The sequence below is a fragment of the Thamnophis elegans genome, chromosome 7 (assembly GCF_009769535.1).
Source record: "Thamnophis elegans isolate rThaEle1 chromosome 7, rThaEle1.pri, whole genome shotgun sequence".
Lineage (NCBI taxonomy): Eukaryota > Metazoa > Chordata > Lepidosauria > Squamata > Colubridae > Thamnophis > Thamnophis elegans.
This window is the reverse complement of record NC_045547.1, coordinates 19,125,774-19,140,426: the sequence shown is the minus strand read 5'-3', so window position 1 is coordinate 19,140,426 and position 14,653 is coordinate 19,125,774. Positions and strand designations below refer to the sequence as shown.

Genomic DNA, 14,653 nt, shown 5'->3' with positions numbered 1-14,653 from the left:
GTTCTCACCTTCCACAGGACTTTGGGCTGGAAATCTTTGAGGCACTTTCAGCCCACACAATTCTGTACCTCTTGTTTCATTTCTATATTTGGCACATCAACAGCTTTAAAAGAGTGTTATGAAACTGTTTGCACAAGGGTTTAGCATTATTTAGCAGCAATATCCTGCCCTAATAAAGCCTGAACCACCTTCATATCTCAACAACTGATAAACAAGGAGTAAATACTGATCATAGTGAAGTGTTGAGCATTCCTCAAACTATCAAAACAAATTCTCTTTCCTTCCTCTTTATCTCTTTTGCACTGAACACTTCGTCATAATCAGAAAACTATTTGGGCAGAGCATTTACTCTAATATAATTTAGCAAAGATCTGGCTCAAAAAGTTTTTTTTTTAATTCAGGGATTCCATACTCTTGATAAATTAGATTTTCATAATACCTCACTCAGAACTGAAAAGTATTACATGTACTTCAGCAGTCTTCAGTATTCAGCAGTCTTGGTCCAGCAAAATGATGTGGCCAGACCAGTGGTGGGTTCCAGATCCCGGTGCAACCGGTACGGTGTAATGGGGCCCGGCGTCCACCATATGAACGCGTGCAGCACGCGCATGCATCCTTACTTCCTGCGATGCCTCCGTGACGCTCCAGCTGCTCGGCGGAGCATCGTGCAGGTCCCGTATGCTCTGTGCATGGAAGTGCCAAAGAGCTCAAGTACAGGTAAGGATGGTGGGCGAGCGGGCCCTCCACAGAACCGGAACAGTACCCGGTGCTCCCGGCAGGCACTGGTACGCCTGTACTGGGGCGTACCACCTGCAACCCACCACTGGGCCAGACAGTTGTTAACTTCCTATGTGTTAATTATTCCTGGGTATATGTTCCATGAGGCCCAACTGCTTTTATTTTTTAGCCTTTATTTTAAAGTATGTGTTGTTCTTCTTGTTTCTAAAGGAGAGTGATTTATAATTAACATTTCATAAAATAAGAATTTGAACAATTTGTGTTAATTGTTTGCCCATTTATTTGAAATTTGATGGTTTGCTGAATTCCCCTATTGGTTCTCTATGGATTTCAATCATTGTTTATGGTAGCCAACATTGGTGGGATTGAGTCCAATATGGTGAGTAAGTTAAATTGGAGAAAGCTGATCGAATTCTCTCTAAAACAATCTAAGTTGGTGTAGGTGATATATTCGGAGAAAGAATTTTCCAGGACGGAAATGCTGAAATCAAAATAGCCAACTGCTATATAGTGCCGAAGGGATGTGGTGGCTCAGTGGCTAAGGCGCTGAGCTTTTCGATCAGAAAGGTCAGCAGTTCAGCGGTTCAAATCCCTAGCACTGCAACTTAAGAACTGTTACAGAGTGAGCTCCCGTTGCTTGTCCCAGCTTCTGCCAACCTAGCAGTTCGAAAGCATGTAAAAAATGCAAGTAGAAAAATAGGGACCACCTTTGGAGGGAAGGTAACAGTGTTCCATGTGCCTTTGGCGTTCAGTCATGCCAGCCACATGACCACGGAGACGTCTTTGGACAGCGCTGGCTCTTCGGCTTTGAAACAGAGATGAGCATCGCCCCTAGAGTCGGGAACGACTAGCACATATGTGTGAAGGGAACCTTTACCTTTATATAGTACTGAATATGAGAAGTATCAAGTAGCCTGCCACTGAGGCCATGGAAACCTTATAATGAAAAGGTGCTGAATTTAAACTCATAGACGTATAAAATGTGGACTTCAGCTCAATATCAAAGAGCAATCAACTGGTTGAAGGAACTACAGGTAGGACTTGACTTACAACAGTTTGTTTAGGAACCGTTCGAATTGCAATGACGCTGAAAAAAGTGACTTATGACTGATTTTCACATAACTGTTGCGGCACTCCCATAGTCATGTGATCAAAATTCAGATGCTGACTGACTCATAATTATGACAATTGTAATGTCTTGGGGTCATGTCAGAAGGTCCATTTGGCATCCTTCTGACAAGCAAAGCCAATGGGGAAGCCAGATTCACTTAACAACCCTGTTACTAAATAAACAACTGCAGTGATTCACTTAATAAATGTGGCAAGAAAGGTCGTAAAATGGGACAAAGCTCAGTTATCAAACGTCTCACTGCGCAACAGAAATGTTGGGCTCAATTGTGGTCATAAATTGAGGACTACCTCTACAGCATTCAGTACAAGTCATTTGCTTAGTTGTATCTTGCTGATTTTGTAGGAAGTCAAGCCAAGAGGAGTTTGGCAGCTAGTAATAACCAATTTGTTTTGTGCAGTGAATTTCATAAGTTAATGACTTCATATATGATTATTAAATTAATATTGAGAAATCATCCCCACCCTGGTGTTTTCTTAAAATAGCATTGCACATGGATTTCATATATGAAGAATGAGGCAGTACAATATTGTTGTGGGATAGTCTGTGGCTTAAATATTCACTTTATGAACTAATGTCACCTTTATTTTGTAAAGCTGGCTAAATCTGATCCAAACTATTAGACATATTCTTGTCTTTGAACATATATTAATCATCTTTTATGGAAGCCAATGGGCTGCCTTATGATCTTGCCCAGGGTAGACGGTATCATGAGATTATAAGAAGCAATATTAGTGGATATTGTAATATTATTACAAGAGCAAGAGACTTACAGAATGGGAGGAGGAGGATCATATTGAATAGAATCATTAGAATAATAACTTTATTGTCAGTTTGAATGTACACTAATCCGCATACATTAAAATGAATTTTCGTTGCATACAGCTCTCAAAGGGTCACCACCTGCAATATACACTAAATAAATATGACAAAATAAATAAATACAAAATTATGTATATAGCCACATATATTATATGACACAGAGAAACAACACAGTCTAATTCAGATGTATACATGTACATGGCAAGAAGAACGAATTTTGCAAGTTTACCAGATGGATGGCATAGGGAACAATGTTACAGATTCTGGTATCCTGCTAAAAATACTTCGAAACCTCCTCCCAATGGGAAGTAACAGAAGCAGCCCATGAAATGGGTGTATGGGGTCTCTAACAATGGTTTGAGCTCTAAGCACATAGTGCTTATCCTTATAAGCTTCCTATAATCTTCTCTGCTGTCTTTACCACTCTCTGTATGGGCTTTCTATCTGAGGCACTGCTGCCACCAAACCAAACAGTGAAACAGTTTCTTAAAACGCTCTCAATTGTGCCTCTGTAAAAAGTGGCCAGGACAGAAGGAGAAGACGTGCTCTCCTCATCCGATGCAGGAAATCTATCTCAAGGATAGACAGACTGATACCCAATACAGGTAGCCCTTGCTTACCAACCATTATGAAATTAAGAAAGTGCTGAAAAAATTAACCACCATTACAGTCAGTATATGTTGTACTGTGCCCGACCTTTCTCACCCCACCGCATCATAGAGCAGACAGGGTTGGAGAGGAAGAGATTTTAAGGGAGTACTATAAGGTATTTGCACAGCAGGCCTGCAGCTACCAATCCCAGGTGTGATTGCATTGCTTTTGTTGTGTACAAAGAGAAGTAAGAAGCACTCAAGCATTGCGAAGGGTGGGATAATGTTTAAGAGGCAAACAAAAGTCGAAGGTGTGAAATTGAGAACAGTATGTTATCACTTTCCAGCCAGAAAGCACATTCAGGTCATGTAATTTCCCATTTAGAATGTAGAATATAAAATTCTTTATTAGCCAAGTGTGATTAGACACACGGGGAATTTGTCTTTGGTGCATTTAGCAACCACTTTGCTTCTTGGTGGATTTGCCAGTCCTAATTAAGGTCATTAATCAAGGACTATCTTTAAACATTTAAATTATGATGTCTGGACTCTCCCGCAAGCATGGTTAATGATTAGGAGAAATGTGCTAAGCCACATATTGTCAGAACATCTCAGATGGTTTTTCTTGACTGAGTTTGGTCATTCAGTAAGTTTGTTCTTTAAGAAAACCTTTGGGCAGTATAGTATCCTTAACTCGAGACACTGATTTCATCCAACAGTCAAATAATCCTTTGAGACAAAAACTTATCTATATAAAAATAAATAATCTTATCTTCACAGGTGTATTCCCTACTTGGTATTCCCAAACTTTTAGAGCTTCTGAATGTGCAGAATGAAGAAGTACAGAGGGCAGCGTGTGGAGCTTTAAGGAACCTGGTATATGAAGACAACGACAACAAATTGGAAGTGTCCGAGCGGAAAGGCATTTCAATCCTGCTGAGATTACTGCAACAAACCAGAGATGTGGAGACTAAAAAGCAAATTACAGGTAACTAATAAGAACGGTTTCATAGTGCATACAGATTCTAAAACTGATATCCTGGTTTATTCTATTCTATTCTATATTCTATAAGCATGTTGTGCTGAGTTTATTATGGGTTGTTCTCCAGTATCTTATAAAGCTTGGGAGTGCAATTTTTTATATCATGACTTATCCATCTTGTTTGTATTTTAAATAGTTTATTATTTTTAAAAATACCCTGTGTAACTACATAACCATACAATGAATTTTAGGTTTTCAAAAAAAAAATCTGAAAATCATCTCATGCACATTATATCTTGTGTATTTTATTCTCTAACTTTTATTCTGCAATATTTATTAGGAAGTAAGCCGCTTTATTAAATCAGTGGGGTGGAATACCAAAATATTAGGGTCAGTCCATTAAATGAACAGAATTTACAATTCCAGGGCGAATGTCCCTCTTAACTACCGTATTTTACAGAGTATAAGATGCCCCCTTTTCCCCCAAAAAAGAGAGTGAAAATCTGGGTGCATCTTATACACTGAATACAGCATTTTTGGCCTCCTGAACCCCCCCCCCCTTTCACAAAAATAGATACGGAGAGGGTTTGGGAGGCCTGCAAAGTGCTCCTGGGGACTGGGGATGGCAAATACAAGCGAAAACCAGACCATTTTCTGCTCATTAGCCTCCTCCCCTAGCCCCAGGAGGACTCTACAAGCCTCCTAAAGGCTATGCATGCCCTTTTTGGGGGCAAAAATGGGCCATTTTTTACTCATTTCCACCACCACCACCACCACCACCTGGGCCCCAGAAGCACTTTGCAGGCCTCTCAAACTGTCTGCACGCCCTGTTTTTCACGAAAAGTGAGGTGTGCAGAGGGTTTGGGAGGTCTGCTGAGTGCAAAAACTGTTTTTTTTAAATTTACCTCTTCAAAATCTTGGTGCATCTTATACTCTGGTGCATCTTGTACTCCGAAAATATGGTATTCATTTTTCTAGATCAAGAAAAGACGAAATCCTATGTAGGCTGCTATGATAATGGAAGACTGAAGAGCTGTATCAGTTCCTCCTGTCTAGCCTATTCCAGCTTGCCTTGTAGCCCTTTCCAGATGTGTGGGGGCTGCAGTTCCCATGGTCTTAAGCCATCCTATCTAGTAATTCCAGGAGTTCATATATCTGGAAATAATAATAGGCTTCATTCGGGCAGTCTACTGAACTTGGTGGAATTGAATAGGAGAGAGAAGAAGATGTCAGAGAAAAATTTAGGCTATCACTCTTGGTTCTGGCTCCACACACTGCTGATTTCAGGCCCATCCACCCTTGGTATGTGTTTTTCTCAGGGGAAGAAAAACAGGCCCAAGAGAAGAACTACAGTGAAAACAGAAAGGTCTCATTATTGGCAGGCTAACAGCGGTCTTCCCTGAAACGGCATTGCTTCTTTTGAAGCTCAACCCAGCAAAGGCTGGGAAGAACAATGCCCTTACATGCCTCAGCCATCAACCACAGACAATGAAAAAGGGTCCCATGACCCTTTGCAATGCAGCGATAACAAGCTGAGGAAAACGCTGGGCTCAAAGTTCAAGCCAGACTTCTCATCCCACTCTCTGGAATGATGACAACCTCTCTTCAGCTTAATCACAATTGCAAATTAGGCAGCCCTGTGATGGTGATGGGGTGGGCGGAAAGTTGTAGAAAGATTCATAGCGTTACCATTTGATTAGCACCTCTATGGATTGTGTAGCCCCTTATGTCATTGTTCAGGAATGTTTGGAGCCTGGCAGAAGACGATATAAATCCTGTTAAAGAGATTGCTCTTTTTGCATGCTCGCCTTTAGAGATGTTTTTGAGTCATGTTAAAATCTTATCGTTAGGTGGTGGGCAGAAGTCTCTTGTTATCCGAGGCTCTGCATTTTAGAGGTTTAGAAATAAGAGTTAAAATTCTTGCACAATAAAAGTGCTTGAAATACAATGGTTTGCTTGTTCTCAGCTATCTAAATAGCCCCAACAATTTTTTTCTGGTGAAATTTCCTTCTCAAAATTGTGGATTGTTTCTCTTATCAATGTTTCTTAATCGTTTATAGTCAGGTATTGTATCTCGACATTGTTATGTAAGAACATGAGGAAGAACTTGTACAATTTTTACAGAGTCCTGTAATCCTGTAAGAGTGCAGAGAAGAGCAACAAAGATGATTAGGGGACTGGAGACTAAAACATATGAAGAACAGTTGCAGGAACTGGGTGTCTAGTTTAATGAAAAGAAGGACTAGGGGAGACCTGATAGCAGTGTTCCAATATCTCAGGGGTTGCCACAAAGAAGAGGGAGTCAAACTATTCTCCAAGGCACCTGAAGGTAGAAAAAGAAGCAATAGGTGGAAACTAATCAAGGAGAGAAGCAACTTAGAACTGAGGAGAAATTTCCTGACAGAACAATTAATCAGTGGAACAGCTTGCCTTCAGAAGTTGTGAATGCCCCAACACTGGAAGTCTTTAAGAAGATGTTGGATAGCCATTTGTCTGAAATGGTATAGGGTTTCCTGCCTAAGCAGGGGGTTGGACTAGAAGACCTCCAAAGCAATTCTGCTGTTGTATTGTAATCCACCGTAATATTTCTCATTATGGTCAGTTAGACATCTAAGAAAGCTTCTGTTTTATGGTCCCTGGAGTTCTGTACCCAGCTGAGATGGACGTCTGTGAACATTTCTATGCCTTTCCATCTAATCTATGCATTTTGTGGTGTGTATTTTTTTCTAACTTGCATTGCTGTGCATGATGTATGTTTATGAACTACAATGCACTGCAAACTTTTAAAAGTGTAGATTTCAGCATTTGATAACACAAATTCAGAAAGTGTCATTCTCATTTAGCCCACCATATTTAATCTGGGATAAATACAAGAAAGTCCTTGACTAACGACCACAATTGAGCCCAAACTTTCTGTCGCAGAGTGAAACATTTGTTAAGTGAATTTTGCCCCATTTTACAACTTTTCTTGTCACGGATGCAAAGTGAATCACTGAAGCTGTTAAGTTAGTAACACGGTTGTTGAGTGAATCTGGCTTCCCCATTGACTTTGCTTGCCAGAGGGTTGCAAAAGGGGACATTGCGAAACCACCATAAATATGAACCAGTAGACAAGCATCTGAATTTTGATCACATGACCATGGGAATTGTAACGTTCCCGTGGTTCGTCCATGAGGCCAATGTGGAGAAAAGACAGGACACGATCTTTCTCGGGATGGAGCGACCCAGATTGGGGGTCTGAGAGCCCCTTTTATTGAGATAGGACAAAGGCAGGAGGAGCAATAGCATGTGGTTAAAACAGCCTGTAAAAGTACAATTTCTAATCTACTGCTCAGGGAAGTTCTGTCTATATATGGTCAAATCCTGGGCGTCATTGGTAGGGCACATCTCAGGATGTTATGTTATGAACTATCAGGATGTTATGGAGTTTTAGGAGTTTGTTTTCTCCTGTGTGGTTCAGCGTGGCTCTGCAACTATATTACAACAGGGAATGCCGCAACCATCGTAAGCGTGAAAGACAGTCATAGGTGACTTTTTCACTCCCATTGTAACTTCGAACAGTCCCTAAATGAGCTGTTGAAGTCAGGGAATACTTGTACTTTCAAATCCAAAATAAAGAAAACTTGCTTTTCTATGGCCACACGACCGTGGAAATGTCTTCAGACAGCGCTGTCTCAATGGCCTTGAAATGTAGATGAGCATCCACCCACCTTAGGCACCGACTAGCGGAGTAAACTCCATAGGGATTCCTTTCAGTGGTGGGATTCAAAATTTTTTACAACCAGTTCTGTGGGCGTGGCTTGGTGGGCATGGCAAGGGAAGGATACAGTAAAATCTCCATTCCCTCCCCACTCCAGGGAAAGGTTACTGCAAAATACCCATTACTTTTCGATCAGCTGGGACTCGGGAGGCAGAGAATAGATGGGGCCAAGGCCAGTCTGAGGTGATATTTACTGGTTCTCCCGACTACTCAAAATTTCCACTATCGGTTCTCCAGAAATGATCAGAACTTGCTGAATACCACCTTTGATTCCTTTACTTTTTTAATTTATGGATTATTTAAGCATCTTTCCTAAACTCATATAGCTTTGTAAGAACTGGCTGCATTTGCTGTTCTGTCAACTGCTCGTGTTTTACGACAGAGGTTGAAAGAGAACTCTGGAAGAATAACTGCCAGATTGATAGAAAGCCACATTCTCTTTATATTATAGTGTAAAGATGGTAGCGAGAGAGAGAACAGCAAAACTCAGGCAGCCAAAACTAGCTTTTGAAGGAGAGCCAAAAAGCCTTTGGGGAGCACCTAACCTGCATTTGATCTTGTCTCATCGTACATACATCTAAGAAATGAAAGAACATTCCTTCCACAGGAAGGATTATAAGGCAGGCAGGCCTGTCATGAGGAGAACATAAATATGAAAATCAGCCACACCTCTCTTCCACTAAGATTCTACCAAGCTGACACTTTTGATTACGGAAATATATACATGCCCAGTGCAACTATTTCTAAGCTCAGTGCATATTAAGATTTGATAATTTCATTGTTTTTCCTAAAGGATTGTCAGATTGGCTCTTTTTATCTCAAAGTCTTCTTTAAAAAAAACACAAAAGGTTTCTCCTCTGTAGGAGGATAAATATGGCAATAATGCCCAAATCCTACGTATTGCTTATCCGCTGCCCTCCTAACATGACAATAAAAGGTAAAGGTAAAAGTTTCCCTTGCACATATGTGCTAGTCGTTTCCGACTCTAGGGGGCGGTGCTCATCTCTGTTTCAAAGCCAAAGAGCCAGAGCTGTCCGAAGACGTCTCCGTGTCATGCGGCCGGCATGACTAAACGTCGAAGGCACACGGAACGCTGTTACCTTCCCACCAAAGCTGGTCCCTATTTTCTACTTGCCTTTTTTACATGCTTTCGAACTGCTAGGTTGGCAGAAGCTGGGACAAGTAACAAGAGCTCACTCCATTACGCAGCACTGGAGATTCAAACCACCGAACTGCCAACCTTTCTGATCGACAAGCTCAGCGTCTTAGCCACTGAGCCACCACATTCCTTAACATGACAACACAGCTACTATATTGGCAGTTTTCAAAGGATGATTATTCAGGAGCCAAGAATGAAAAGTATCGGGCGGAGATTTAAATGCCATCTGCACTGAACTAAATTTAAAAGATGTGTTCTGGGATTCGGAGCAGTGAGCTGAACAATTGTTCTCTTTGTAGAACAGATCCAGCGTGCATGTGATGCACTGTCAGATGATACTTACAAAACCTCTTTTTTAAAAAAAAAATGGGGGAAATGATCCTTTTAAACTCTTACCGTCAACTTTTACAGATTCGTCAAATTCCAAATTAGATCCAGACTTCCCTTGGCACACTTTAATCTGAATTATTAAATCACCAGACTAGGGTTATTTTTAAAGTACCTTTTAAAAACAGAAAGAACAAAGACGACCACATTGTTAATAAATTCTTCATAGCCCCAAAAGTAAATTTACTTTTATCACAGTGCTAGCAAAAGTTCAGGGTTATAATTGGTAGATTAATTATTGCAAACATTGCCAAAGAGCTGTTATTTCAGGAAGAACTCCAGAAGGGAGTTCCTCATATCTACAAGCCCATTAGGTTCTACACTTATAAAGGCCTCCCTGTGGGGAGACACTGTTCCTAGTGAAAGAATTCCTGTTGAGAAGCTGACAAAAATAGACAAAAATCCTCTGCTACAGCAGTTTTTTCTCCTCTGTGTTGTAATTTATTCCCCCTCCTTAAATTAATAACCACCATTCATTCCTGTAGAACATAGGACAGTGATGGCGAAACTTTTAGACACAAAGTGCCCAAACTGCACATGAACACATGCCCAAACTGACAGGTGCATGCGCATGCATGGACATACATGAACGTGCACATGCGCAACAGAGACCCAAAGACCCAGTTGGCCAGTGGGAGGCGGGGCATCCCATCAGCGGCAGCACGTCAAGAGGTAAGTTCTTTTCTTTGGTGAGCTTCTGTTTCGTTGTTTTCATGGAAATGCAAGCTCACTAAAGAAATGCCACCAAGATCTGACCTGGAGCGATGGCACACATGCCAGCATAGAGGGCTATGCATGCCATCTGTGGTAGGTGTGCCATTGCTTCACCATCATGGACATAGGGCATCATGAGATGAGGACTTACCTTACAGCTGCAAAGATCTGACCCTACTCCTATCTGCATACAGCCCTGGATCTGAGAGCTACACTAACGACTCCATCCTGCCTTCTGCTTCTAACCTGGGGTAAATTTTGGCAAAATGTTAGGAATTGGCTAATCTGGCTGGACTCCTGTGCAAGTAAAACTAGCCCAGAAGTTTTACTAAGGAAAAAAAAAAACCCACTCTATTATTTGAACTTCTTCAGAAATAGAAGCCCAGTTATGACAATGCCTTTAGTAATAACACTGATTCTGTTTAGGTCTCAGTGAAATAAATAAAATGGGAGTTCTCTGTTCTAAGGAAAGAAACTTTAACACTCCAGAGGTTAGTGAACTACAACTCTTAGTAGCCCCAACAGCATGGCCAATGGTGGGAGAAGATAGAAGTTTTAGTTCAGGAACAGCTGGAAGATTGTCTATCTCTGCTGTAACAATGAGCCAGAGAGCTCACAATTTAAAATAGCAATATAGCAATACCAGTTAGACTTATATACCGCTTCATAGGGCTTTCAGCCCTCTCTAAGCAGTTTACAGAGTCAGCATATTGCCCCCAACAACAATCCGGGTCCTCATTTTACCCACCTCGGAAGGATGGAAGGCTGAGTCAACCCTGAGCCGGTGAGATTTGAACAGCCGAACTGCTGAACTGCAGTCAGCTGAAGTAGCCTGCAGTGCTGCATTTAACCACTGCACCACCTCGGCTCTCCACTGCAATAGCAATAGTTAGGCTTATATACCGCTTCATAGGGCTTTCAGCCCTCTCTAAGCGGTTTACAGAGTCAGCATATTGCCCCCAACAACAATCCGGGTCCTCATTATACCCACCTCGGAAGGATGGAAGGCTGAGTCAACCTTGAGCCTGGTGGGATTTGAACAGCCAAACTGCTGAACTGCAGTCAGCTGAAGTAGCCTGCAGTGCTGCATTTAACCACTGCGCCACCTCGGCTCGCCCCCCCCAAAAGAATTGGTTGTACTATGAAGTTTGTATAGGCAAAGTAGACTTCCAGCGTGAAAAGATGAAAAGTAGAAGTTTTGTGATGAAGATTTGATGGAGAAAACTATATATATTAACTTTAGATTTACCATCCAAATATTGGCAAAATATGTGCCAGGGGAATTCTTTATATACCTAACTAGCTGGATACCTGTGTTTCGTGACAAAACTATGTGATCAGGCTATGCAGGAGAAATTCAGTTCACAATCTGTTGGCTCAGTGGTGGTCGGTGATTGAAACACATAAGGGAATATCGCTCCTGCTGGCTTGAGTCTGGAAGCAGTTCCATAGATGGAAGGTGTAGAAATTTTGGTGAGGTACCGACATTTAGTACTGTAAGGAGCCCCAGACCACTCCTACGTGAAACTTCTGCGAGTTTGAACTGAGGTAACAGAATGTGAGGCAACTGGCAGTTGAAACAGAATTCTTTTCAGGTGGGGAAGGAGAGTAGAACTCCTTAGCATCAATGTGTGTTAATTACTATATAAGAAATACTAATGATCTGATGGTCATTTCAAAAAATCCTTTCTTAGCGAGCACTTAGAAGCCAAGTGCCTATTTCACATGCCTATTTCAAGTTTGTAGGCTTTACAATTCTTGAGATTTCATGATGAGTGAGTTGTATTTGGCTTTTATATATATAGATATATTTTGCACTTTATGATTAAGGAAACATGAAAGACTGGAATGAAATAAGTCTCTGATCCAGAATTCAGTGAATTCCATTAATCCATTCATTGTAGCTATCAGAAAAAAAACCCTGAAGAGCCACTTTATCATCCTGTTCTTTTAATGGCCTTTGCAGGTTTGTTGTGGAATCTCTCCTCCAATGACCAGCTGAAAAATGTATTGATCTGGGAAGCCCTGCAGCCATTGACAGAAACTGTCCTTATTCCTTATACTGGATGGCCAGATAGAGATTATCCAAAATCGAGTATCATCCCTGACCCTGATATCTTCTACAATGCTACAGGATGCCTGAGGTGAGTTGTTTACTGTGTGTGCCTTGTAATCCAGTTGCAAGGCTGTGGTGGAATGTAGTCTGGAGTTGGGGCTCTTTTCAAGAAGATAAAAAGACACTAGAGGTTGGAATGTCTGATGGACAGAAAGAGAGCAAGGTCAGACACTCCCTAGAAATTCACATACTATAATTATTGCAGATCATTGCTTTAGTTTGGCAAGATACTGTCCATAGATATACAGCAATAGGGGAACTAGTCAGAAGTAGTTCTTGGTTTTTCAATAGTTGAAGACTTCCTAGTGCTGTGATAACGAACCTATGGCACTCATGCACAGGTGGCACACACAGCCCTCTCTGTGGGCATGCATGCCTCCCGCCAGCCAGCTGATTTTCGAGTCTCTGCTATGCATGCATGTGAGGGCACATGCAGGAGACGTGCATGCATGCGGGGGTGGGGGGTTTCCGCATGTATGTGGAGAGGCCCTGCCCCCCCCATTTTTGGTTCCAGGAGGCTGCAGGGAGGCCTGCTAGGCCAAAAACAGGACACGGGGGGGGGTGTGGCGGGCATGCGCAGAGGGGCAGATGCGGGGGAAGGATGTCACGCACACAGTGCATTATGGGGACAGGCACGCATACGCACTGTCACACACACATGCATTTTTGGCACGCGGTGACAAAAAGGTTAGCTATCACTGCCCGAGTGTCTTCTAGTGGACTCTGGGCAGTGAACAACAAAATTAGCAAATTAAATCATAGACATTCTTATGAAAGACACTGAGTCAGTTAGGACCAAAATCATGTTAGAATAATATATTTTACCTGTTTGCAAAATTTAAGAAAGGCTGAATGTATTCTGAAGTAAGAGTCCCACCCCCCCCGCCCCTGAGTATAGCAGCTGTCATTAAGAAAGGTTATCATACATTCCATGGACTACCCAGCTCTTGAAAAGATGGGCATCTCAACAGATCCTTTATACCAATGGAACCAAGGACTGCTTTCATGGAAGACAATTTTTCCACAGACCGGGGGTGTGGGGAGGAGGTGCAACCTAGATCCAATTATTTTACTATCCGTAAAATGGTTAAATTGAACATTTCCAAATGTGATTAGAAAGTGAGTGAGTCTGGCTTAGTGTTCTTATTGAAGTCTATGAGTCCACTGAAAACAAATATATATATCCTTCAGTTCCTGATACTCAGACTCATGGGAGACTACTGTTTTACAGTCTCCTTGAAAGAAGCTGACAGTCAGAGCACTTGTGGGCAATCTCCCATTCTCTCCTTCTCCAGAGAGCTTTGAAGGGCAGAGTTACTCCCTGATCTATCTAGTAGTACTTTCCACTCATTCGTGGAAGACATCTTCCATCAGCCATGACTCACAGCGGAAGCCCAAGGAAAATTAGTTTTGATGAACTTAGATAAAGTAAGAGAACTTTGTTTATGATGGTAAAATAGTTACAGCCACCTAACTTCTGGGAATATGTTGTGGAATGTAGTCTGGATTCCCAGCAAGGAGGGGCTACATTCCAGAGGGCAAAGATAATGCAGAGTTTGGAATGTTTGATCAAGAGGAAGAGGGTTAAAGCAGATCCTCCCTAGCATATATCTGTAGTTGTGCAAATAGTTTTTTTAGTCTGGCAAAATCCTATCCATAAAACAATAATACAAGAAAAACAATCATTAGTACTCAGACCTAATTTCACCTGTTCTTTGTTCTTGGGGCCTGATAGAATTAAATAGTTGCTTTGACACAACTGAGCTTTGCAAGAACAGAGAAATACGTCATATATTCCTGGGTGTTTAAAGCATAGCCATATCAGATTCCAAAGATCATTCATCAAAGATTTTGTTTCCTACAGTCCGAAAGGTACTGTTACAATTTTTTCATTTGTTTCTGGTACTTTTTTTTTCTATTGCGCCAATCGAAAATTCACAGCAGATCAAAAGCATAGCATACAAAGCATAGCAAAACTGAGAATCTTAATATCAGGGATTGGGATCATGACACCTGCAAAACGCATAGATAGCATCAACGGTCTCCAGAATTAAATTTGATTTCTTTTCCATAAGGCAAAGATCTGGGGTGTCAGATTTTGAACAATTTTAAAATCTTAGAGGGTAACCCACACACTTGTGTGAAAGTATGCATGAAAAGTTTTTGATCTGTGTTTTAGATCTACAAGAGGTCTTGATTTACTGAATTGCTTTGTGGTATGTGGTCACACCTGCAACTGTAACCCATAAAAAACCA

General features: G+C 41.4%; 1 protein-coding gene across 2 annotated transcripts in view; it reads left to right on the top strand.

Moving 5' to 3' along the window:
- The window catches only part of PKP2 (plakophilin 2), a 77,208-nt gene that overhangs the window by 35,013 nt on the left and 27,542 nt on the right, over nt 1–14,653 (top strand). For both annotated transcript variants that reach the window (XM_032221247.1, XM_032221245.1), the window contains exons 5-6: nt 4,060–4,267; nt 12,248–12,425. In XM_032221247.1, the coding sequence (XP_032077138.1) occupies nt 4,060–4,267; nt 12,248–12,425 (386 nt within the window). The remainder of the gene's footprint in view (nt 1–4,059; nt 4,268–12,247; nt 12,426–14,653) is intronic.